We start from the raw sequence: 22,218 nt of genomic DNA, 5'->3' as shown, positions 1-22,218 counted from the left end.
TGAAAAAAAAAAAAAAAAAGAATTAAGTGCCCATAATTTAAGGATGGATATGGCACACTAAATAGAACAGAATGGAATGACTAGTAATAAAGCGAAGTTTCCTTTCTATCCTGGTTGGGGGCCTAATGGTCTGGGCTTTGTGGTCCAGCATCTTTGGGCTGGGATGTATACAAACAAGTATGGAATTGCCGTCTCATATCAGGTGGTAGGAGGCAATCACTGGCACATCTTTGATAACTTTAATTTGTAAAACTTATATTTTGTGTTGGATACAGGGGTGTCAATTGGACTGGATTTGGTCTAATCCGATTCAGTCCAATGTGAGTTCATTATAAATGGACCAGATCCAATCCAATTTAATGAATGTTTTGGATCAATTTGGACCAGCCCAATTCAATGCTTAGACCGTCCAATTTGTTCAAATCCATTTTGATTTAGATTGGTTTCAACCCAAACATGATTCATTGGCACATATATTCTTATCTTATATCAATGGACCAGATATTGGCTTAATCCAACCCACTCCAATATAAATTTGTTACAGATAGGCTAGGTCCAATCCAATCTAATAAATATTTTGGACCGGATTGGTCCAATCCAACATATGTTGTTGATCTGTCCAAATTAATTTTGGACTGGATGGGGTCCAATCCAAAACCTCTCCATTGACAACCTTAGTTGAATAGATTTCGTTTCTAAACTTATATTTACTTTTTTTTCTTATATACTAGAAACTTGTAAATACAAATCATTGTTGTAACAAAATGAAACTACATTTTTGAATGAAAAGGGCCTAGCAAGTAGCATCCTCCAGTCCAAACTCCTAACATGCTTCGCTCAACCCAGCCAGGGGCCAGGGCCAAGAATTTGCCACACCCATTTATACGCCTGATAACTGGGCTTATTGACAAGGTGGAGCCCAAGTTTCCAAGTAATGAATTGTAACCCTAACCCAAATTTCAACTTCAACCCAATTCTATTGTTTTTTTTAAGATCAGATTTGGTCTTCATAGAACTGTCCTCACAGCCATTTGCAGCCATGCATTGGGAACATCTCCATGCTGGTATACTTTTTTTTAATGAAGAGATATTACTGCAATAGAATGTGAGAATCAAATCCAATTTCCTTTTTCTCATATTTGATTTGGGCTAATCCTAGTCTTTTGGTTTCAAGATATCTTTTCTCCTATTTGGATGGTTGTTGCATACCAGATCTAATTTTTGTAAAGACAAAACTGTGCAAATACTATAAAAACACAACGTCAGTTGAAAATTTTCACAAAAAAAAAAAAATTGTACATCGAAAACATCTTTCCATGAATTTAATATATATATTTACAGAATTCGGATTCCATCCTCATAAAACCATGCTCATACCATCCTTACGGCTACTTACAACTGTGTATTGAAAATATTTCTATATTTATTTATTTAAATTAATGGAGAGATATTTCCAAAATAGAGCTGCAAGTGGCTGTGAACACTGAAGAGGTGTGAGCAGTGAACTGAATCCGATGTTTATTTGCACTGCATTCCGTTGTCATCTGACAATATTTGCTTTCGGGTGATCCGGACTCGTTTTATACGGACCTGTAACGTAAGCCTAAATTTACACATCTTTACTAAATGGCGAGTCTGGGCGGACCCATTTCTGTTATGGGCTTCTACCACAAAGTGCCTGAATTTTTCTTGGCTCAAACTAAGTGGCCCTTTTATTTGGATTGGGCCGTGAAAGGAATTGGGTAAAGATATTCTGATTTTGACAAGTTGTCAATTGTCATTGATCATTCATCCCGTACATGTAGAGCTTCTCATGGCCACATTTTAGTAATAAAACCCGTTGGATCGGTGCATCTATGTTCATATTTGTTTGTATGGTTGCATTACTCGTTCATCTCCAATAAAGTGTAGAAACTCAGAAGTCAAAACAAATTACCACTCCTCCCCCTCCGGGTCCGGGTCCTTGTTCAGACTGAGAGTGGACAAGTGGGGTACAAGTGGGCGAACGAGTCGGGGAGTCCCTCTCTCTCTCTCTGAAAATTATCCTGTATAGAGAGAAAATGCCAACCACCACTAAGATCTACACCCTGCAACAAGCATCAGAACACAACACAAGAGACGATTGCTGGGTTGTCATACATGGAAAGGTATGCTCAATTAACCAAGAAGACTCTTCCTTCATTAATTATAGATTAGAATATCTTTGCAGCCAAAAAAAAAAAAATATATTGTATATTGAAAGATCGAGATTCATGGATTACTATGTTTCGTCAGTGTTCTCTCTTCCCCTCCCCCTCTTTGTCTACGTTTCCTGAAAATGGGTCTGTTTGCTTTTTTTTCTTTATCCCGCATACTGGTCATCGTTATGTTTTCTCATGGTATTATCGACGTTGACATTATCCGCTACTATAGGCATTTGTTATTCGTTCTTTCTCTTCTCGAGTAATATCTGGGATTTTTCTGATATGGGTGCTTTCCATTCAATGTATGCATCGTGCTGATGTTTCTGCAATCTCTTGGGACCTCTGAATGACCATTTGGGTCAGTTCTTTACCTGAGAGTATGTATCCTGTTTGAAGGACTAAACCCCCCTTAATCTCCGTCTGTGGGTTCTATTCTAAGCAATGCTTTCATCAACTATTTCTGGCACACAACAGAATTCTATACCATCTTTAATTTGTTTTATATCTAGACATGATGGTTCCATTTTGTTACTTTTAGTTTTATATTGAATTGTACATGCTGCCGAATTTGTGAATATCCTGTAATTTATTAGGAAAAAAATGACTGAATTTATTATGATGCATCTGGCAACTATACTTTCACTTTCGTATATTTTTGTAGAATATTGATAACCTGATATGAAATTTAACCATCAATTTTTACTATTTCTAAAGTTTCGAAATTCCCTTTCAAATTTCCTGGTTAGGATTTTATGTCATGCGTTAATGAACTAATCTCAATGAAAATATATCAACATTCTCAGGAACAAAATTTTCATATCTCTCAGGTTTTATGGATTCAAATGTCTCACAAATTGTTTTTCTCTGAGCTGCATTGATTGCACTAGGAGCTTAAATAGGTGACTCATTTAGCATGAAGGACAATCTCCATGGGTTTATTCCAAATCCTTTGGCCATCTGATGGAATTTGAAAAATAACATCCATTAAAAGGGATGGTGGGCTTCTAGTGAGGCTCTTCTAATGGCTAAAAGGAGCACCATCACCTTCACTTCACTGAGTGCCTCACCAATTAGTCTATCGTACACCTACATAGTGATTCCTTCTCTGTATTCCATTATCCATCCAACTCTTAAATGATCCAGATTGCTCAATCAATTGCCATGTGCCATCAAATCTTAACTAAAAATCTTCTCACATATTATTGTTAGGAACCACCACCGTATAAATAGCCACAATTGGAGAAAATTGCAGAATTGAAAGCAAATTCCTGCAAATCTCCTCTGTACTTGACGCATGGAAAACTCTTTGGACTGATGCCTACCGTGCTTCCTGAAATACAATTCTTTCTTGTAGTGTCTGCTGTGTAGAGGACCTATTTTTAAAGGTTCTATTATTTCCCTCCCAAATTCTCCACAACCTTGCATGAGCCAACCTCTCCGAAAAATTTTGTTCCTCAAGCCCAATCCCTGAAGTCTCTAATTCTGGATCTGCTAGAAACAAGATGTGTAACATGGGAAAGTAACACCTAATCAGAAATAAAAGCGTCAACAATCCATACTGTTACCAGATTTGTATCAACTGACATGTTACTTCTGATTGCCTGATTGAGTGTTATTATCCCATGTTACAATCTTGTTTCTAGTAGATCCAGTTTCCTTTTCTGTGGCAATTCCAATACACTTAAGAGTGGAGCCCACACTCTTGGATGAAAGAGCATTTGAAAAATAATTGATAAGTTCCCTTCTCCTTGGGCAGGTGAGGAAAGCAAGGAGGCAGAAGTATTTGCAGCAAAGTCTGCATCTTCATAAAACACCACAAATGCCTATTTTCCTGCAGACTGCTTCCCGTATGAAGAATTTCACTGTTTAGTCTTGAAGAGGGTTGGGGCAATAGAAAACCAGGTTGACGGATGCCACACATCAAAAGAAAGACTTGGGGTGGAACTCACCTCTTGGATATGGTGAACTCCAAGATTCCAAGTCATCACACAGGACCCACTGACAGTGTTTCTGACATTGTGGCTGATTTTAGATCTAGAGATGCAGAAAAACAAAAGATGAGGATTTCCAGAGGTTCAAATTATTGATATGATACACCCCGTATCAGGTGTATCATATCATTCCTACAAGTAACCAAAATATCTCTTTTAAGATATTTGAGAAGTTTGATTTTTTTTAGATGTTAAATAATAGTATTACAACACCTCTGAAAATATGAAACCAAAAAAAAAAAAAAGATAGTGTATAACTCACCCAAAACACCTGATACTCATGTTCGTGTGTATTGGGTGTATTGATACTTTGAACCATGGGTCTCCCCACAAGGCCTCAGTCCAAAATTTAACCCTTTGTCCGTTTCCTCAATGTTGGCCGTTCCTCTCATTGGGGCATCAATTTTTCTCATTCCTTCAGCAAAAAGAGAGTTATTGTAGTCAGCATTCTTTTGTGTCAAGGTGTATTAATATGATCAACAGGATACCATGGAAGTTATCATATCAGTGAAGCACTAAGACTTGTTGAGTTGTGCTTTTGTTGCTCAACCTTTGTTGATTATCTGCTTCCCATAGTCATATTGTTCAATCAAAAAGTCGAACATGAAACACGTCTGAAACTTGTCCCTGTTCTATATATTTTGCATCAAAAGTGCCTAGAAATTCATCTCAGTATTTACAGAACAAAAACTCAAATCAGTAATGTCTTGGTTGAAAGCAGAGTTCACTCATCTGGAATTTTGTATGCCTAGAAATTCATGTGATATTTAGCTAAAATGACTAAGCATATGCTTCAGTTTCCTTGAAGCAACAAATTATTATTCCATCTGGAGGAGCATCCTTGAAGCAAAAAACTATTGTAGGCATGGTCAAAGTATTGTTTCATGCCATACTCTAATATATAGCATCTATAGATGCATCTGGGTAAGGCGTGCCACTGTTGGAATATAATTATTTCATCAGTACAACAATACCCTTGCAATTATAATAATACACCATTACATATTTTATAGAAGAAATAGTGCATTTGATTTATCAAAAGAAATATTGGAATCAGTGTAAAAATCTGATCCAACTATGGAATATTGAATTTGGAAAACCCCCAAAGAATAGGGTCGATGCCCTTGACCATGGTTAAAATGAAGCCTTGTGTTGGACTATCCATGATAAATTTTGTGACTTGTATAATTTTACTAGTTTTAAAGATCTAAGGCCTTTCCAATCTTTTAAGATTTCCAAGTCTAAAAATTGTCAACCACTAGTATTATGAGTTTTGTTTTTTTAATGGATTATTAAAAGTTTTATTATTGAATTAAAATTAGTAGTTATGGTGGATTATTGAGAAACCCTTATTTGCTTGCTCGAATTCCCTAGTTATTATTGTACATTTATGCCCTTGGCAGCTTATTACTTAGCTAGGTATGTTATTGACTACTTATGCACTCAACATATACCTGGCAACAATGTTATATGCAATCATGCTATAGATTGTTTTATGCCTTCATATTTTTATTACAAAATAACTACAAAAAGTTAATTTTATTGTATTATTTTATATACATGTTTGAGGGAGAAATGCAATAGGAGGCTCGCTCTAACTAGTATATGTCTCCATTTATGTGTTTGCTTTTACACAAAATATGATATTCTAGGTTATTGTCCAACTTTATTTAGTTCTTTGTTTTTCCATTGTGTAGGCATTGCCTATTGAGTTAGTAGTAGCCCCAGAAAGTAACAAGCGATTGCCATGTGCAAATGCCTAACCAAATATTCAATCCCTTGTAGCAGTAATCAATGTTGTCAATGCTTACCCTGTGGTATTCTTAATAATGCTGCACATGTATGTGCCAGACTTTAGGTTTCACAGGCCTTGTACTCCTATTCCTGCAGATGAGAGGATTCCTCTCTATCCCTGCAGAGTACTTTTTCTTGAACATCCATTTTTATTTTGTTTGTTTTAGGCTAGTAGTAGTTTCTACTACTTTTCATTTTCTCTTCTATTTCTCCCCCCTTTCTTATGTTAGATATAACATGCATACCTTTTTGTGTTCCAACAGGTATACAACTTGACAAATTATTTGGATGAGCATCCAGGTGGAGATGATGTCCTCCTCACAGCAACTGGTATCTCTATATTTCTTTATAAACATCTCCTGCATCACATTATAACACAAATCTTGACCTGACGTTTGATCAAAACTTACTCAAGGAAGGGATGCCACTGAGGATTTCGAAGATGCGGGTCACAGTAATAGTGCAAGGGAACTCATGAAAGACTACTGCATTGGGGAGCTGGATCCGTTTTCTCATACTGAAAAGGAACAAACAGGTCTTGTCCAGAAGATCTTGCATGTCTGCACTGCCCCAACTGCACAGGATTGGGTTGTGCTAGCAGCCATTGTTGGCGTATCTGTGGCAGCTGGCATGTTGTATTTGCGGAGGAAGTGAAGCTATAATTTTCTCATCATATGCTATTGCTAACTACAAACAAATTTTGAGTCAATATTGAGAGCTGAAACAGCCTATTGCATTTTTTTTGAACATGGATAGCCCTTTGTTATTTTATACATACTGGTGAAGAAGCACAGGCATTTGCAGTGCACAAGCAAATAAAATAAATAATAATTGATTGGCGTTATACATCTTTGATCTTGCAAAAGATATTTGACAGTTGCATTGATTTGATGCCTCCCACATTATATATTTTAGATATATACAGATAAGATGAGCAGATCACGTGTTCTTTTTGTTTTTTGGCAATAGATCACATGTTCCAACATGGTAGAGATTGTGTTGTTACATTATTTTTGCCCTTCCATTCAGTATGATAGCATAAATTAAACTTGCACTGCTAGTGTTAACTCGACTAGTTTGCTGTGCAACGGAGATTTTATGAGCAAAGAACCAAAAACAGACAGGAAAGAGTGTATCAAATGCCTGAATTGACAAACTAGAAGATGGGTCTCTTGTTAGAGATCACATGGCAAAGTTATAACAAAAACATTGTCTTCACTGGGTATGGTATGGCTTTCAAATCTGAAACTTGTATCGGGAACAGAGAGGCCAATTCTCACCAAACAATGATTCTGATGTAGCTGTATAAACTGTTTGATCCCTAGGAAATTGCTTCCCTAGGTGCTGTATAAACATTCAAAATTCTCTGTAGTGTACAGAGGAATTGAGAGAGTGGCTAAGAAAGAATGATATGGTTTGGACATTGAAGCCATAGCTGCAGTTTTAGCGTCTTCCTTAACTAAAGCTTCATCAGAGCTGATCATTTATTTCAATCTGGAATTGTAGTTTGGTTTACTTTGATCATAGAAATGTTGCTGTTTTTTTTTTTTTTTTTTTTAAAAATAAAAAGAAAATCATTTGAGTAATTATCATAAAAATTATTAGACTTAGCTGGAATTCCATGATGCTTAAGAGTCTTCTCCTTAGTCCTTAGTCCTTACACGAGTTGGGGGCACGTACTAAGAGACACAAATATATAAGCCCTTTTCTAAATTCTTGGAATGGTAGGTAAACATAAAATAGCCGAATTGTCCCTTGAAACAGCAAACAGGGTAGATACTAAATTCTGAATATAGAGCAACCGATTTTAGGATGGATGAAGAGCTTTTACTACGACTTGCTGGAAACAGATTTAAATCTTTGTCAAATGAGTTTTGCCTTCACCAAGACACCAATGCTCTCTTATCTACAAGACCGGTCTTTGGTTGCGGCAGTGTGGCTCTGAACTCCGAAGAGCTTCTGGATCTCAAACAGCGAATTCAGAGCTGTATGGGTTCTTGGATCATCACCGTGTCAGTTTTGCCAAGTGACGCCGGTGCAATTTCTTATTTCTTTCTTTAGGGAAGAGTTATTTGCAGAGAGATGAACAAGGATCATGGCATACGTTTAAAAACTGAAATATGGAACCAAATTACTCCATTATCTTTGAGAGTTAGAAAAACAATAATAATAATACAGGGCCATTACTTTAGTCACTAAAAAGTAAAAATACAAATTGATTGATATGAACTCTCAAACTGTGATTGTGTTTTAGTCTATTTAGAATCTGTAGAAGAGAAGAAACTATTTATGGCGGGCATGACCTCAGGGGGACGCGTACGGAGGAACTTGCGGAGTCCGTGCTCCGCATATTTCTCTCCTTCCTCAGCGTTCTCCAAAACTGCCTTTTGTCGATGCTCCTTATTCACCCTGTACATGCATGCATATTTCAAATTTAATTAAAACGATCGATCGAGGCGACTATATATACTATACTATCTGTGTTTTATTTGCAGTAAATTCATTTACTTACTTTTTTTGGGTGCTGGGTCTCTAACGTTTCCATGGTTTAGCTATTACGTGGCAAGTTCAGGCCAATAGACCACTGCCACCTGGCAATTTAATGACAGAAAAAGAGGAATATATAGAAAGTACCTGACGTCGGGGTTCATGAATACGTTCCTTGTGAGCTGAAAGACACACATACTGGCGACGAATGTCATGGCCGCCATTAGTGGATACACCTGTTATTTCATTCATTACCAACTTAGATGGAGAGAGAGAGAGGGCTGAAGTGACAAATTAAGGGATGAGAATACTACACGCACCTCTGGTTTGACCCAACGCGCCATTGAAGGATGATGATGATGGATCTAGCTAGTTCCTCTCCTCAAGGACCTCAACTGACAGAATGTTTGTAACAAGAACAAGCTGGAGCTGTGAGTGATGGTGAATTGGTGATGATGCACCAAGTTTGGTAGAGAAAGCTGGCAATTTATAAAGCCAAAGGCTGAGGCTGACACGGAAACGTGTTGTGGTTGAATGTTGCCTGATGTGTAAATAGAAAGCCTAAGTCCTAGCATGGCGGGATTGACATGTACGTCAGTCCTTCCATGCTGGAACACGTACCGGGAAGGGCGCCTCCATTGATTCAGTGGGCTCTGTTGACTAACTACTTATCCAAAACCAGGTGCATAGCCTCCTGTTTTTTCTCTTTTTTTACTTTTTGAGTTTAAACTTAAACCCAGCACGCACCTCTTCTCTAATCTATTCTTCTCTTATACACCTCTCTTACTAATTACTACCACTCTGTGTTTGACTTTGACTTTTCTTTTTTTAAGTTCTAGTAATTATTAATATTATATCATTACTCTAATAGCTAATTCATCTAACTCTTGTCCTGATCATATAGCCTTGTGGAGTCGGCTAAAGAAACTAGAATCCATATTTTAATGGTGATGTAACCCTCCTCCTCATTCAGGTTTGAGAGAAACGAAATAAGATATGTTTAAAATTATATTACACACCAACAAAGACTTATTATTATGTTTAATTTATTATTAATGATCTACTATATAATTTATTATAATAATTAATAATCTACTAAATCCATATAAACCTCTTTTATAAATTTGCAATTCGAAGCGGCTTGCGTCATGCATGCTGTCAGATACAGTTTATGCCACGAATGCATTGTATTCGAGGTGGAACTGAGATTGGAGTGAGTCACCCACTCACCACTCACCACTCACCACTCACCACTCAGTCACTCAGCACTCAGCAGAACAGAAACCAAACCCACTTGCCTCACGGAAGTCGTTAATATCGGTACGTCTTATCCACGTCACTGCGTCAGTAGATAAAACGAATTGAATTGACTGATTTCTTGACCGACGACCAACCCTTTCCAGATTAGATTAGGATCACCTTCAAAAGTTAAAGTTCTATCTTCAATCAAATTCAAAACGCCACAACTCAACTCTTCAACCAACCTGTTGGCATGGAGAAGTGGGACCTTTTTTCTTATCTCAGATTCATCCAGTCTGCACAGCTGGATGTTGAACCCTCAAGCAAAAACCAAATCTTGCCTTCCTTACTTCCTTCTTTTTAAGGGAGACATCCGACATGGTGGGGGTGGGACCGACCAAAAAGGTCCAGAGGTTCATCAGTAGCATTTAGCTTTATATAGGCTGAGAATGTTCCTCCTTTAAGGGAGTACTTTTTCTTTGTCGGAAAACCCATAAGCTAATTCATACATTTGCCACCTGTTGATCAATCCTTATGTTCTGATGTTGATGAAACGGTTCACCCACCCGTGAAATTAAATGGACTAGTGTGCGGATGGATGCCGATTGCCACAAACACTAGCTATATACACCTCTTTGGACACTCGCCGTAGCATATTCGTTTGGGACTGCTGTCTACTTCCTTTTTCTTATCTTCTTTGAAACAATCGTGTTACTTGCACGAAGCCTTGAACTTAACCAAATAGACGGCCCGCGCCCGGCCTCGTCTAAAGCGTCCATTACAATCTTACCTCAATCAAAAACAGTTGATAAGAAAAAAAAACTATAAAAAGAACAAATGAACAGTGGGACCTCCCTTTTCTGATCATGAAATGGGTAAGTAATATGAATGGATAAACCGTAAGCTCGTGATATATACTTATTCCCCACCTGCTGCTTTTTTATTGACTGTATCATTATTCAACTGGGGTTTGTGGTACATAGAAACCAATGGGCTAAGAAGAATATAAGAAACGTGTGGTTTCTGTAAAGTGAAAACCACTCGATTGATTTGGGATTTGTCCAAGGTAATGAACAGGTAAAACTAAGGCTCGTTCAGTTTTTGGTAAGTTATTTATTTGAATAAATGTATTTATTAGGGTAAGGATTTTTTAGGAAAGATTGAATTAGATAAGGGCATTTACTCGTGTTTTTTTTTTTATTTTTTATATAAACTAGTGAATGATCCCATACTAAGTACGGGGAATTAATAATGTTAAATTTATACTATGGAATCAATACTGTTAAATTTATATTTATTAATATTTTAAATAATTATTAAAATTTTAAAAAATATTTATTTCAAAAAATAGCTTTTTAATAATTATTAGAATATGAATAGTTTTCTTTTATTATGATACCTAGAGGGTTAATGATTAGTTGAAATTGAAAGAATGTAGACATAAGTGGTTGTGGAAAATCAATTTTGTATTTTATGTATTTTTTTAGGAATTGATTGAAAATGGTGGTAGTTGTTGTGGGTTTTAATAACAACTTCTCAAAAAAATGCTACGTATCTAACTTTTCACAAAAATGAAAAAGCCATGTGTCTGAATGGTGGGGGTTGTAGCCTGAAAGCCTTCATTATATATATATATATATTAGATAAGGTAATTATCATTTTAGTCATAAAAATCTATTATTAAAAGAGATATTTTTGTTCCATTCAAGTATTGGTAATTTTTCTCTAAGTGAAAAAGTTATTTATCCACCGACAGGAAAATAAACACTCTCTATTACCCACATAAATCTCAAAACAAGAACATGTATTTTTTGATCAATAGGAATCAAAATCCTATTGACCAACTTTCCCCCTTTCAAAATAAAATATATATATATATATATATACTATTAAAGGTTAGACTTGAGCGGTGAAAGACGAATGGCTGTGAAAGGGCGATGGGTTTCATAATGGAGAGCTGCTGGTGCTGGGACCATATATTCTCGCCATGGCTTCCCAGTTCTACCTTTCTTCGTGTTAATTTGCCTTGCTCAATACTCAATAGGAAGAACAAGAGAAAGCGTATTTAGAAATGGAAGAAAAAGGGTAGCTAGCTAGTAGCTACAGCTAGCCTAAATCCGGCCGGACAGACACATGCGTGAGCTAGCAAGACCTCCGTGAGTGGTGAAAGTACAGACAGTCCTAGCAAGCAAGCCATATCAAACAAGAATCTCTCCCCTTCTCTCTCTTCGTGTAAAATAAAACATATATAAAATAAATTATTTTAATTCAGTTTTTTTTTAATTTGTGGGAAAAACTAAATCTTAAATTGTCTATTTAATACTTTTATATAAATAATAACTCTTTTATTTTCAAATAATAAATATGTTTTCATTTTTACATATAATTTATATGTAAAATAAAACATATAAAATTTAAGATAGATAGAATAAACTATTCTTATATTTTCAGATTTTATGTAAAATACTATATTCTGTATGTAATATATTACAATGTTACCAAAAGAATGTGCGTACATATAAGATATAATACTATATATATATATATATTATAATACAATATTTTCTGGGCCATGGTGGATCAACCAGGCATAAGGTTTGTTTTGTGCCAGGCTTGGGCCAAAATTATGTGCAGGTTTGTGAGCACCGACCCAGTTCTTTCATGTGGCAACTTTAAGAGATATTCATTTTAAAAATTATTATTTTGGACATATAGCTTGTCTAGACTCATTTTTGTATTTATAAATAAGGGTAGGTGAATCAATATGGCTAAGGGTGGTTAAGGGTGAATAATGATCCTTTATTAAGAATTGATGATGGGCCATGATGAATTGGTGGATAAATATGAGTGGGTTGATATTCAATCCTTACCCAATCCACCCATTTGCCACCCCTAAATTGCTCAATCCAAAGCCCAAGCTCAAAACAGTATAAACCTGAGCTCAAAGCCTGGCTTATGAATAGGTCTAATTACAGTACACACAATAAAGCATAATTGGGTTCAGTAATCGTAAGACTGTGCTCATCACACCGCAGTCCCAACAAGTATGAAAGTATTCTCAATGCACGGCTGTGTGAACGGTGTGAGCATGGTCTTGTGCGCACCGAAACCGATCTAATCTCCTACCAAGCTCAAATGGTCATCTGACATCTGGCCCAGGCTCTGTTTCCAGAACTAAAAGCCATCCTCCATTTCTCCCAATTCTCCCAAATGCTTCTCCAGCCCAGCAAACCTTTCGCGGTCCTGAATATTGTAATTAGTGCTGTAATACCTGGACGGATGGACCGGACCGTTTTGGCCACTAAATCATGGGTTGTACGGTCCAACAGTCCATTTCAAATGCTAGACTTGGCATAATGATAGCCCAGGTCCAGAAGAAAAAAAAAACAAGGGTTGAAGGGCTCATTCTTGACTTAGATTGCAGAAATCGGTGAGTGGCTAAGGAAAGCCCAGGTCGAAAGCGTCCTAGGTCGTTGAAATGGTCCACTATCCCCCATCGGCCCAGCCCATTTATATCTTCAAATAAACTAAAGCTGTAAAGTACCCAAGTCTCAAAAATCAAAATTGCAGGCATCAACGAGAGAAGTGGAGTCGAGAGCAGCGAAGGAGAGGGAAGTGGAAGTTTGCCTGAATGAATTATCCGGTCCAGAAGAACACTCTCTACGTAGGTAAGCAACGATGCTCATGCCTGCATTTCTGATGATGAATAATTAATGATGAGATGATCAGGGGGTCTGGCGGAGGAGGTGAACGAGGCGATTCTTCATGCGGCGTTCATTCCCTTTGGGGAAATAAAAGATGTGAAGACGCCCCTCGATCAGGCGACGCAGAAGCATCGCTCGTTCGGGTTCGTTACCTTCCTCGAAAAGGAGGATGCCGCGGCAGCCATGGACAACATGGACAACGCAGAGCTCTATGGAAGAGTCCTCACCGTCAATTATGCCTTGCCCGAGAGAATCAAGGGTGGGGAACAGGGTTGGGCTGCTCAGCCCAGTAAGTACTTCTTATCCCTTAGATATTCAAAAATGTTCCTCTCTCGAATGTCCTACTTTATTTTCTGTTAATCCTTCGATATGTTGTTACTGAACTACTTTGATTCTTAATTCGTTTTTGATGGGGTATGACTGAAATGGCGGAAGAAGGGGTTCTTGTTGTAAGTGTTGCCCTTTTGTGGTCGCTGTGGAATTTGGTTAAGTTTTGTGGTTTATTGTCATTTGGGTTCCTTTCGTGACTTTTCTTGTTTCTTCTGTGTTTATGGTTTTAGATTCTGTAATGTGAGCGTCCATATTTCTCTTTATATGGAAAAGTCTTAATGGTTGTTGGATTATTTTTCTTTATTTTAGCTAAATTGCTGTTTATCTTTCCATCTAGTACAGTTTTGTCCTAGAATTTTTACCTGCGTTTTCAGAGGTTACAATATTTTTCTTCATTTTAGCATACTTGGAATTAGGGTTTTAGCAATGGAAGTAAACTTGGAGGTTGATTTCTCAAGTCCTTTTTATTTGACAAATTTTCAAGTGCAGACCAGCTCCCCACTAATTAGAACCATGGTCCTTCTCTCGTTTAACTATAAGACTTATTAATCCTGTTATGCAGGAGAGAAGAATGGAAGAAGAGAGAAAAGAGAGAGAGAAGAAGAGAGAAGAGAGAACTGAGAGCAAAAAGATACTACTGGCGGCGCAGCTTTTTTAATATATATACTAGGGCGACAACAACTAAAATAAAAATGAGTAAAATTACAATAGTACCCCTGCGGTATTATACATAGGAGAAAATAACAGCTGTTAACACTTCCCCTCAAGTTGGGACAGAGATGTCAATCATGCCCAATTTGTCACATAAGTCATGATGTCGTGAGTGGTGTAGTCCTTTTGTAAAGATTTTGCAAGTTGATCCTCAGAGCTGACATAGGGAGTACACACTTCCCCTGTGATAATTTTCTCTCTGATAAAATGCTTGTCGACTTCGATGTGTTTAGTTCTATCATGTAGCACAGGGTTAGCAGCAATGTTTATGGCTGCTTTGTTATCACAGAATAGGGTCACAGGTCTGTCCACTGGAAAACCCAACTCACTCAACAGATTCTTTATCCACATATTTTCTGCCACTCCATGAGCCATTGCTCGATATTCAGTTTCAGCACTAGATCTAGCTACCACACTTTGCTTTTTGCTTCTCCAGGTAACTAGATTTCCTCCTATGAAGGTACAGTAGCCACTAGTTGACTTTCTGTCATTTAGGGATCTTGCCCAATCTGCATCAGTATACACTTCAACTTTCAAATGTCCGTGCCTTTGAAACAACAAGCCAACACTTGGAAACCTTTTAAGGTATTGGAGGATTCTTTCTGCCACTTCAAGATGAGTGGTCATAGGGGCATGCATGAACTGGCTAAGGACACCAACTGCATAAGCAATGTCTGGGTGGGTCATAGAAAGATATAACAATCTCCCCATTTTTCCTGTATCCTGGAGTAAATCTAGGACATACTTCCTTTAGGAAATGAAGATACCCTTTTTGAGTGGGCAACTTCAATTCCTAGGAAGTATCTTAGAGGGCCTAGATCCTTTACTTCAAACTGTGTGGCAAGAAAACTCTTCAACTTTTGGATTTCATCCTTCCATTCGCCAGTGATAATTATATCATCAACATATACTATCAAAGCAGCAATTTTACCTTCTCCTCTTTTCACAAACAATGTGTGATCAGATTGACATTGCTTGTATTCTTTCTGTTGAACCGTTGCATGGAATCTGCTGAACCAAGCTCTCAGTGATTGTTTCAGCCCGTATAAAGACTTCTTCAACCTGCACACCTTTTGTTCATGTCTTTGAGCCTGAAAACCAGAGGGTTGTATCATGTAAACTTCCTCTTCAAGGTCACCATTCAAGAATGCATTCTTGATATCAAGCTGATGTAGATCCCAGTGCCATCAACCCTATGTTTGACTGTGAACACCCATTTACATCAAATTGGATCATTTCCCTTAGGAAGATCTACAAGTTCCCATGTGCCATTTTTATGAAGGGTATTAATTTCTTCCTTCATAGCATCTTTCCATTTAGGTACTGAAAGAGCTTTTGCCACATTCTTAGGGATAGGGACACTGTCAATGGACGTGAGAAAGGCTCGAAAAGTGGGTGAAATGTTTTCATAGGAAACAAAGTGGGAAATGGGGTGTTTAGTGGTGCACGATCTAACACCTTTCCTGTGAGCAATAGGAAGGTCAAAGTCATTAGCAACAAAGGTATCAATTGCAATGGGGTCAGGGACATCAATGGGAACCAAGATACTTGAGTGGGTATGATCCGCCCCCGAAGAGCTTAATGGCATTGAAGGTACAACTTTTGGATTCTCCACAGCTCTTGAATTTGGTTGGCCTTTGTGACGACGGAAGAAGACACGAAAAGGAGGAGGATCAGGAAGAGGAGGGAGTTGAACCAGTTTCTCCTCATTCCTACTCTCCCCCTGAGGAGAAACAGGGAAAAAAGGCTTACTCTCAAAGAAAGAGACATCCATGGAAACATAGAATTTCCGAGAAACAGGATCAAAACAATGGTATCCCTTCTGAGTGAAGGAGTACCCCAGGAATATGCAAGGAATAGCACGATGATCCAATTTTCCACGAGTGGGTGACAAATTTTGGACAAAGCAACGACAACCAAACACACGAGGAGGAATGGGAAGAAGGGGGGCCTTAGGAAAGAGAAGCTGATGTGGGGTTTTGCACTCTAACCAACGAGAGAGCATACAGTTGATGAGGTAGGTAGCACAAAGGATAGCTTCAAGCCAAAAGCGTTTTGGGACATTCATATGGAGTAGTAAACCTCGGACCACTTCAAGGAGGTGTCGGTTCTTTCTTTCAGTAACACCATTTTGTTGTGGTGTTCGGGCACAAGAGCTACGGTGAAGTGAACCACGTGACGCAAAAAATTCCATGAGATCACTATGAAAATACTCTTTGGCATTATCTGACTGAAAAATTTGGATTTCAGTTTGAAATTGGGTGAAGACCATCTGCTGAAAATCTTGGATAATTTTTGGTACTTCATCCCTGGTTCGCATGGGATATACCCATGTATATCTAGAATAATCATTGATAATGCTAATAAAATACTTGTAGCCACTCTCAAATGGTAAAGTAACAGGGCCCCACACATCAGAATGAATAATGTGAAAAGGAAATTCAGATTTATTATTTTTTTTAAAGAAAATGAGTTCTACACTGCTTACTCAATTGACAAGTTTGACAAAAGAAATCTGAAACGGACACTGACTTAAACAATTCTGGAAACATCACTTTCAAAGACTCAAAAGATAAATGACCAAGATGACAATGCCATAAATAAACTTGACTCTTACAGGACTGACTCTTAGACTCTGTGACTTGAAGACCAACCTTATTCTCCAACATGTAAAGTCCATCAACCATACATCCTCTACCAATCGTCCTCCCCGAGGCCAGATCCTAGATCACACAGTAAGAAGGGAAAAAGGTCACTGAGCAGTTTAAGGAATTAGTAATACTACTAACAGAGAACAAATTAATGGAAAATTTCAGAACATGTAAAACATTAGAGAGGGTAAGGCCGAGAGGGAGAGAAATGGTTCCTTGACCAGCTCGTCTCACCTTGTCTCTTCCAGAAAGAAGGTGATAGGTTTGAAAGTAAGAGGACGTACCAGTCATGTGTTTTGACGCTCCAGAATCAATAATCCAGAGAGTGTTAAGGTTATGAGAAGCAACATGGAAAGCTGTGGCAGAGTTACTTGATGTAGACACAAATGAAGTTGAAGGAGGAGCATCCATCTAACGAATTGCTCTACCATAGAGCTCTAAATGGTCATGGAAGGAATTTATAATATCCTCCCTTGGGTCAGATCCAGATGAATGTGTCTGAGTCACAGTATGAATGGGGGGCTGATTCTCCTGAGTAGCCATGTTTGCCATAGTGTGTTTTCTTATACCTTGCTGTCCTGACTTTTTATTCATATTTGAACCTTGCTTCTTATTCAGATCTTGAGCCCATTTCGGCTTCCCATGAAGATCCCAGCATGTGTCTCGGGTGTGTTGAGGTTTCTGCCAATGAATACACCACAATTTGTCATTGTCATCCATCTTTTTCTGAAGATCCCCCTTCTTAGAAGTATTTCCCCGTAACACTCCCTTTCGCTGCCAGCACAACTGCATCTCCTCCATAACTGTTCATCAAATTCCTTCTGCTTTCTTCTGATTGTACAAGAGCATAAACTTCCTGAACTGATGGAAGATCCTTGCTACGTAGGATTTGGACTCTGATAGATTCATATGTAGGGTTCAAACCATGTAAGAAAGCAAACACTCTCTGCTGGGAGATGAGTTTTTTGTACAGTTTTGCATCTTCATCACACTTCCAGTCCACACTCTGATAATATCTAACTCCTTCCAGACAAAGGTCAAGTCTGAGTAGTACACAGATAGACACCTCTCCCCCTGTTTACAAGTAGACAATTCTGTCTGTAGTTGGTAGATTTTTGCATAGTGTCGCAGTTCCAAATATGTTGATTTTGCTTGTTCCCATATCTCATTTGCCGTTACAGCTCACATGAAATTTCCTTCTTATTTGAGGTTGCATAGAAACTAAAAGCCAAGACATGACCATGCTGTTTTCCTGGTTCCATCTGTCATATTCAGCACTCCCAGAATGTGGTTTTTTGATCCCATTAATATAACCTATCTTTCCCCTTGCAGTGGTGTACAACTTGATCCCTCTTGACCACTCTAAATAATTTAAACCATCAAGAGGAATAACAGCCATGGGAAAGGATAGGTCCACACCCCCACTCATTCCATTCAGCATTGAGGAAACACCGGATGTAGCAGAATCTTCACCACTCATGATTTCAGAGTCAAAAAGAACTCTTAAATGGGGTACATAGCCTTAAAGAAATTCAACACTGAGGAGGAACGAAAAAAAAAAATTTCTTTAGAAACACACCTCCTTTCGAAAAAACACAAGTGCTGTTACAGCACTAACAGGTCATCCCTTTGACTTACAAGTTCAACACAAGTGTCGCCACAGTGCATACAGGTCATCTCTTGACCTATGCATCAATAGGACTGCTGTTACAGCAAGTACTGGTCACTTTCTGACCTTCAGTTCACCATAAAAGCTGCTGTTGCAGCACACAAGAGGTACTAGTCACTTTCTGACCCACAGTTCACCATAAAAGCTGCTGTTGCAGCACACAAAAAAGGTCCTCACGACCTACAGTTTCACAGGGATCAGTCGACCCCACAAAAAAGGAAAGAAATAGGTGCTGATCACCTCACATCCAATCGGCAGACCTAGTACAGGTTCTGCCCTAGCACACGACCAGAAAAAAAAGGTAAGAGAGAGAGAGAAAAGTTACTTCAGTGTGTGAGATCTTCAATCAGCCGAACAGCAGATGAGAGCGGCAGATCTGGAAATCTGGTGCGAAGAAGAAAAAAAACTGTTCACTCAACTTCTCCTTTCAGATCTGATAGTCCCGCTCTGATACCATGTTATGCAGGAGAGAAGAATGGAAGAAGAAAGAAGAGAGAGAGAGAAGAAGAGAGAAGAGAGAACTGAGAGCAAAAAGATACTACTGGCGGTGCAGCTTTTTTAATATACTAGGGCGACAGCAACTAAAATAAAAAGGAGTAAAAGTACAATAGTACCCCTGCGGTACTATACATAGGAAAAAATAACAGCTGTTAATGCTGTTAACAAATACCTCTTTACTCAGGCTTGGCATTTGATGTTGATAGTTTTTCCATTTTCCTTCAATAAATATAGGTTTGTCCAATACTTGGGAATACAACAAAAGAACTCTGATCATGATATGTTTTTTTATCAACCGATGAAGCACTGCCTTTCTAGCCTAGTACATCAGCAGTTAAGGCTCTAATTTGTCTTTGATGGACTTGTACTCTGCAGTTTGGGCGGATGCTGATACATGGTTTGAACGTCAACAACAAGAGGAAGAAATGCAGCGCTTACAGGCAGAAAACCGGGCTGCAATGCAAGCCGCAGAGGAGATGCATAGGAAGAATTTAGCTCAGGAGCGAGAGGGTGAAAAGGAAGAAGAAACCGAGGCCAAGGACGATCCCATGGCGATGGCAGAAGCAGAAGTTTTGAAACAGAATACCAGTGCTTAGAAGCTGAACAGATCAGTTATAGGGGTATGGGCTACTACCGGAGTTGGGATTTTCTTTTCTATCTGCTTCCTCTACAATTCAAACTAGCTTCATGTTGAAATTGTACACTATCATGAATTCATGATCAATCAATAGTTTGGTTTGCTTCTGGAGAACATCCACTCAAGCAAGGGAAACATAAGAAGATAATGAAATGTGTTTTAAACTTTTTGCAAAATTGAATAGGTTATTTCAGCATGGTGGTTCTGTTGTTTGTCTAAGGCCATGTACTGGGATTAGCTAACCCTTATAATCCAATTTCTAAGTTTAAAATGTAATAGATTGAAAGTTAATTGGAAATCAAGAACATATGTGTGATACCATTCACACATCAAGAGCTTCAGCATTTTTCTCTTGACATTGACTTCTAAGGTGACCATGTTAAGCTACTGTTTCACACCTCTATTCACCTAAGGACTGTGTCTCAAATTTTACTTCCACAAGTTTCCACTGGAACCATTTTGCAAAAACTTGTATTCATAAATATTGCAGGTTTCCCCTTTTTTATTTTCTAATTGGTGATGGAGACATGATAGTACACTTCAAATTTGTTTTGTTATTTATGCTTGTATTCTAGATAATGGACCCTTACCATTATCTATTATGATCATATGTATCATGTACTGGGGCTTTCATTTTTGAGCCTCTCCATTACCAAGGGAAATTCTTTCCTAAAATATGTTGGGACCAAAATATAAGTGTGTATATGTTGCACAAGTGGTGGTATCTATATTTAAGCTAGGCCTTTAACCACATGTAAGCATGCTTAATCATACTGAGAAGAAATGCAATTCCAGTTATCTAGTATTGTAAGCCACAATAGAAAAGTCATTTACTACATCAAGGGGACTCGTGACAAGTAGAAGAAGCCTTCAAGCCTTGTTATAAGACCAGACTTTTTGCCTTTTTGGAGTTCAATTGGACCATGGGTTTGGAGAGGATCTTTGTAATGCCACCTATTCACCACTAATTGCTCCGAAAAATCCTGTCCTGACAAGATTACTGTGAGTGAATTATTGAATTTCACCTTTAGATGCTCATATACTGTTTTATTCCATGATAATCATCATTATCTTCCCTGATTCTGTCAGATCTAGCTGCCTATCAAACTGCTAAAGAAGTTGTCATTTTTAGCTTATGCTTTTCTATTTTTAAGTTCAAAGCCCATTGCTTGGTGCAATAGTTAAATCTCTGGCTGACATGCATGAGAACATGGATTCAAGTCTGAGAGCAGCCACTTAGTGCAAGAAAATGACAAAAGTTGCACTTAATCCACCCCTACCAAGGCCTTGGACAGCCGGGTCCAGCAATAGGTAACGTTCCTTTTATTTGCATAAGTCTATGTCTTCAGATATTATGTTTCTCATGCATTACCTTGTGATACTTAAAAAAAAACCTGGTGATTCTTTCCTTCAAAAAGGCAAATGGAAGACTTCCTGCAAAATCTCCAAATGTTCATTTTATCTCAACGAAAAACCCAAGCCAATATTTGCTCTGGCTCCAAATGCTTTGTTTGCCCTACTGTTTAATTCTTCCATCATCTGCCAAAGGATCAGAGAAGTCTCTCTCAGATATACCCCTAGCAGACTTGCAGAGAAAGGGGTTGCTAACCATATTCGGTTGTCCCTAAATGTCGCTGCAAGTAGTTGTGAAAACAAAGCTGTGTTTGAAAGAACCCACTGGAAAATCAGAATCATCAAACAGATTTAGAACCTTTCCCATCATTAACACCAAGTTATTTAGATTTCTCACTTGTCATTCCCAGCATTATCATGCTTTCTACCAGCCTTCTTAGTACTAGAACAAAGCAGATTGACCTACCAGGTCCTGTTTGTTTCTTTCTCTACTTAGTTTATTGTGTATATGGTAGCCAGCCTACGAGTTAGACTACTGAACAACAAGGTTACAGGAAGAGGAAAATCAGGCAGGGGAGTTAATAATTGGATTTTGCAGTAAGGTTTCTATTGTCTGCTAAGGTGAAGATATCTGCATTGTTGCAGATCCCGAAATAGATTTTTTGCTGTCTTCCAAGGGAAGCAAGTCCTTGTTGCTTGGTGATGATTTCTTCTTCAAGCAAAACTCAAGGAAGAGAGCACAAGATTTTTGATTGATCTGAGCACAAGGTAGATCTCACAGCTTTTATACCTTAAAAAACCTGACATTGCGATTGCATGGTCTGAAACTTTGACTCAAGAAAATTCCAAATGTAGGATGTCTAAAGCTTTGAAGGGTTCATATTTTTGTACTTCCACTTCTATGACTTTATTCTAATGGAGGATGGAATTCATGAGAAACTACTCTATGTTTGATGTCTTTTTTTCTTCAA

At 38.1% G+C, this 22,218-nt stretch overlaps 3 protein-coding genes across 4 annotated transcripts; 2 read left to right on the top strand and 1 right to left on the bottom strand.

Annotated features, from left to right (window-relative positions):
• Positions 1 to 1,477: 1,477 nt before the first annotated feature.
• LOC104599660 (cytochrome b5) lies at positions 1,478 to 6,814 on the top strand. The gene is made up of 3 exons (XM_010262284.3): positions 1,478 to 2,147; positions 6,232 to 6,298; positions 6,384 to 6,814. The coding sequence occupies exons 1-3, from the start codon at positions 2,061 to 2,063 to the stop codon at positions 6,620 to 6,622; spliced, it is 393 nt and encodes a 130-aa protein (XP_010260586.1). The 5' UTR covers positions 1,478 to 2,060; the 3' UTR covers positions 6,623 to 6,814.
• A 766-nt stretch (positions 6,815 to 7,580) lies between these two features.
• On the bottom strand, positions 7,581 to 8,970 carry LOC104599651 (uncharacterized). Of its 2 annotated transcripts, XM_088899697.1 has the most exons (4): positions 8,776 to 8,970; positions 8,603 to 8,691; positions 8,272 to 8,377; positions 7,581 to 8,081 (listed from the first exon to the last, which is right to left on the bottom strand). In XM_088899697.1, exons 1-4 carry the CDS (start codon positions 8,797 to 8,799, stop codon positions 8,037 to 8,039), a joined length of 264 nt encoding a protein of 87 aa, XP_088755823.1. In that variant the 5' UTR covers positions 8,800 to 8,970; the 3' UTR covers positions 7,581 to 8,036. The 2 variants fall into 2 exon arrangements, with proteins under 2 accessions (XP_088755823.1, XP_010260574.1); XM_010262272.3 differs by lacking the exon at positions 7,581 to 8,081 and having other exon boundaries at positions 8,090 to 8,377; positions 8,776 to 8,940.
• Positions 8,971 to 13,203: 4,233 nt separating this feature from the next.
• Positions 13,204 to 20,250, top strand: ATE1 (ATPase E1). Its single transcript, XM_010262260.3, has 3 exons — positions 13,204 to 13,362; positions 13,424 to 13,687; positions 19,633 to 20,250. The coding sequence occupies exons 1-3, from the start codon at positions 13,326 to 13,328 to the stop codon at positions 19,851 to 19,853; spliced, it is 522 nt and encodes a 173-aa protein (XP_010260562.1). The 5' UTR covers positions 13,204 to 13,325; the 3' UTR covers positions 19,854 to 20,250.
• The last annotated feature ends 1,968 nt before the right edge of the window (positions 20,251 to 22,218 follow it).

Source organism: Nelumbo nucifera, chromosome 3 (assembly GCF_055504915.1).
Source record: "Nelumbo nucifera cultivar China Antique chromosome 3, China Antique-T2T, whole genome shotgun sequence".
Lineage (NCBI taxonomy): Eukaryota > Viridiplantae > Streptophyta > Magnoliopsida > Proteales > Nelumbonaceae > Nelumbo > Nelumbo nucifera.
The sequence above is the reverse complement of the archived record's forward strand: the minus strand, read 5'-3'. Positions and strand labels throughout refer to the sequence as shown.

Bases quoted from the DNA above. Each gene is read 5' to 3' on its own strand.
- LOC104599660 (XM_010262284.3), top strand. From the start codon at position 2,061: ATGCCAACCACCACTAAGATCTACACCCTGCAACAAGCATCAGAACAC. The intron at 2,148-6,231 runs GTATGCTCAATT...GTGTTCCAACAG, and splicing joins GGGTTGTCATACATGGAAAG to GTATACAACTTGACAAATTA. The intron at 6,299-6,383 runs GTATCTCTATAT...AACTTACTCAAG, and splicing joins TGTCCTCCTCACAGCAACTG to GAAGGGATGCCACTGAGGAT.
- LOC104599651 (XM_010262272.3), bottom strand. From the start codon at position 8,799: ATGGCGCGTTGGGTCAAACCAGAG. The intron at 8,692-8,775 runs GTGCGTGTAGTA...ATGAAATAACAG, and splicing joins CGCGTTGGGTCAAACCAGAG to GTGTATCCACTAATGGCGGC. The intron at 8,378-8,602 runs GTACTTTCTATA...ATGCATGTACAG, and splicing joins TTCATGAACCCCGACGTCAG to GGTGAATAAGGAGCATCGAC.
- ATE1 (XM_010262260.3), top strand. From the start codon at position 13,326: ATGAATTATCCGGTCCAGAAGAACACTCTCTACGTAG. The intron at 13,363-13,423 runs GTAAGCAACGAT...TGAGATGATCAG, and splicing joins GAAGAACACTCTCTACGTAG to GGGGTCTGGCGGAGGAGGTG. The intron at 13,688-19,632 runs GTAAGTACTTCT...TGTACTCTGCAG, and splicing joins GGGTTGGGCTGCTCAGCCCA to TTTGGGCGGATGCTGATACA.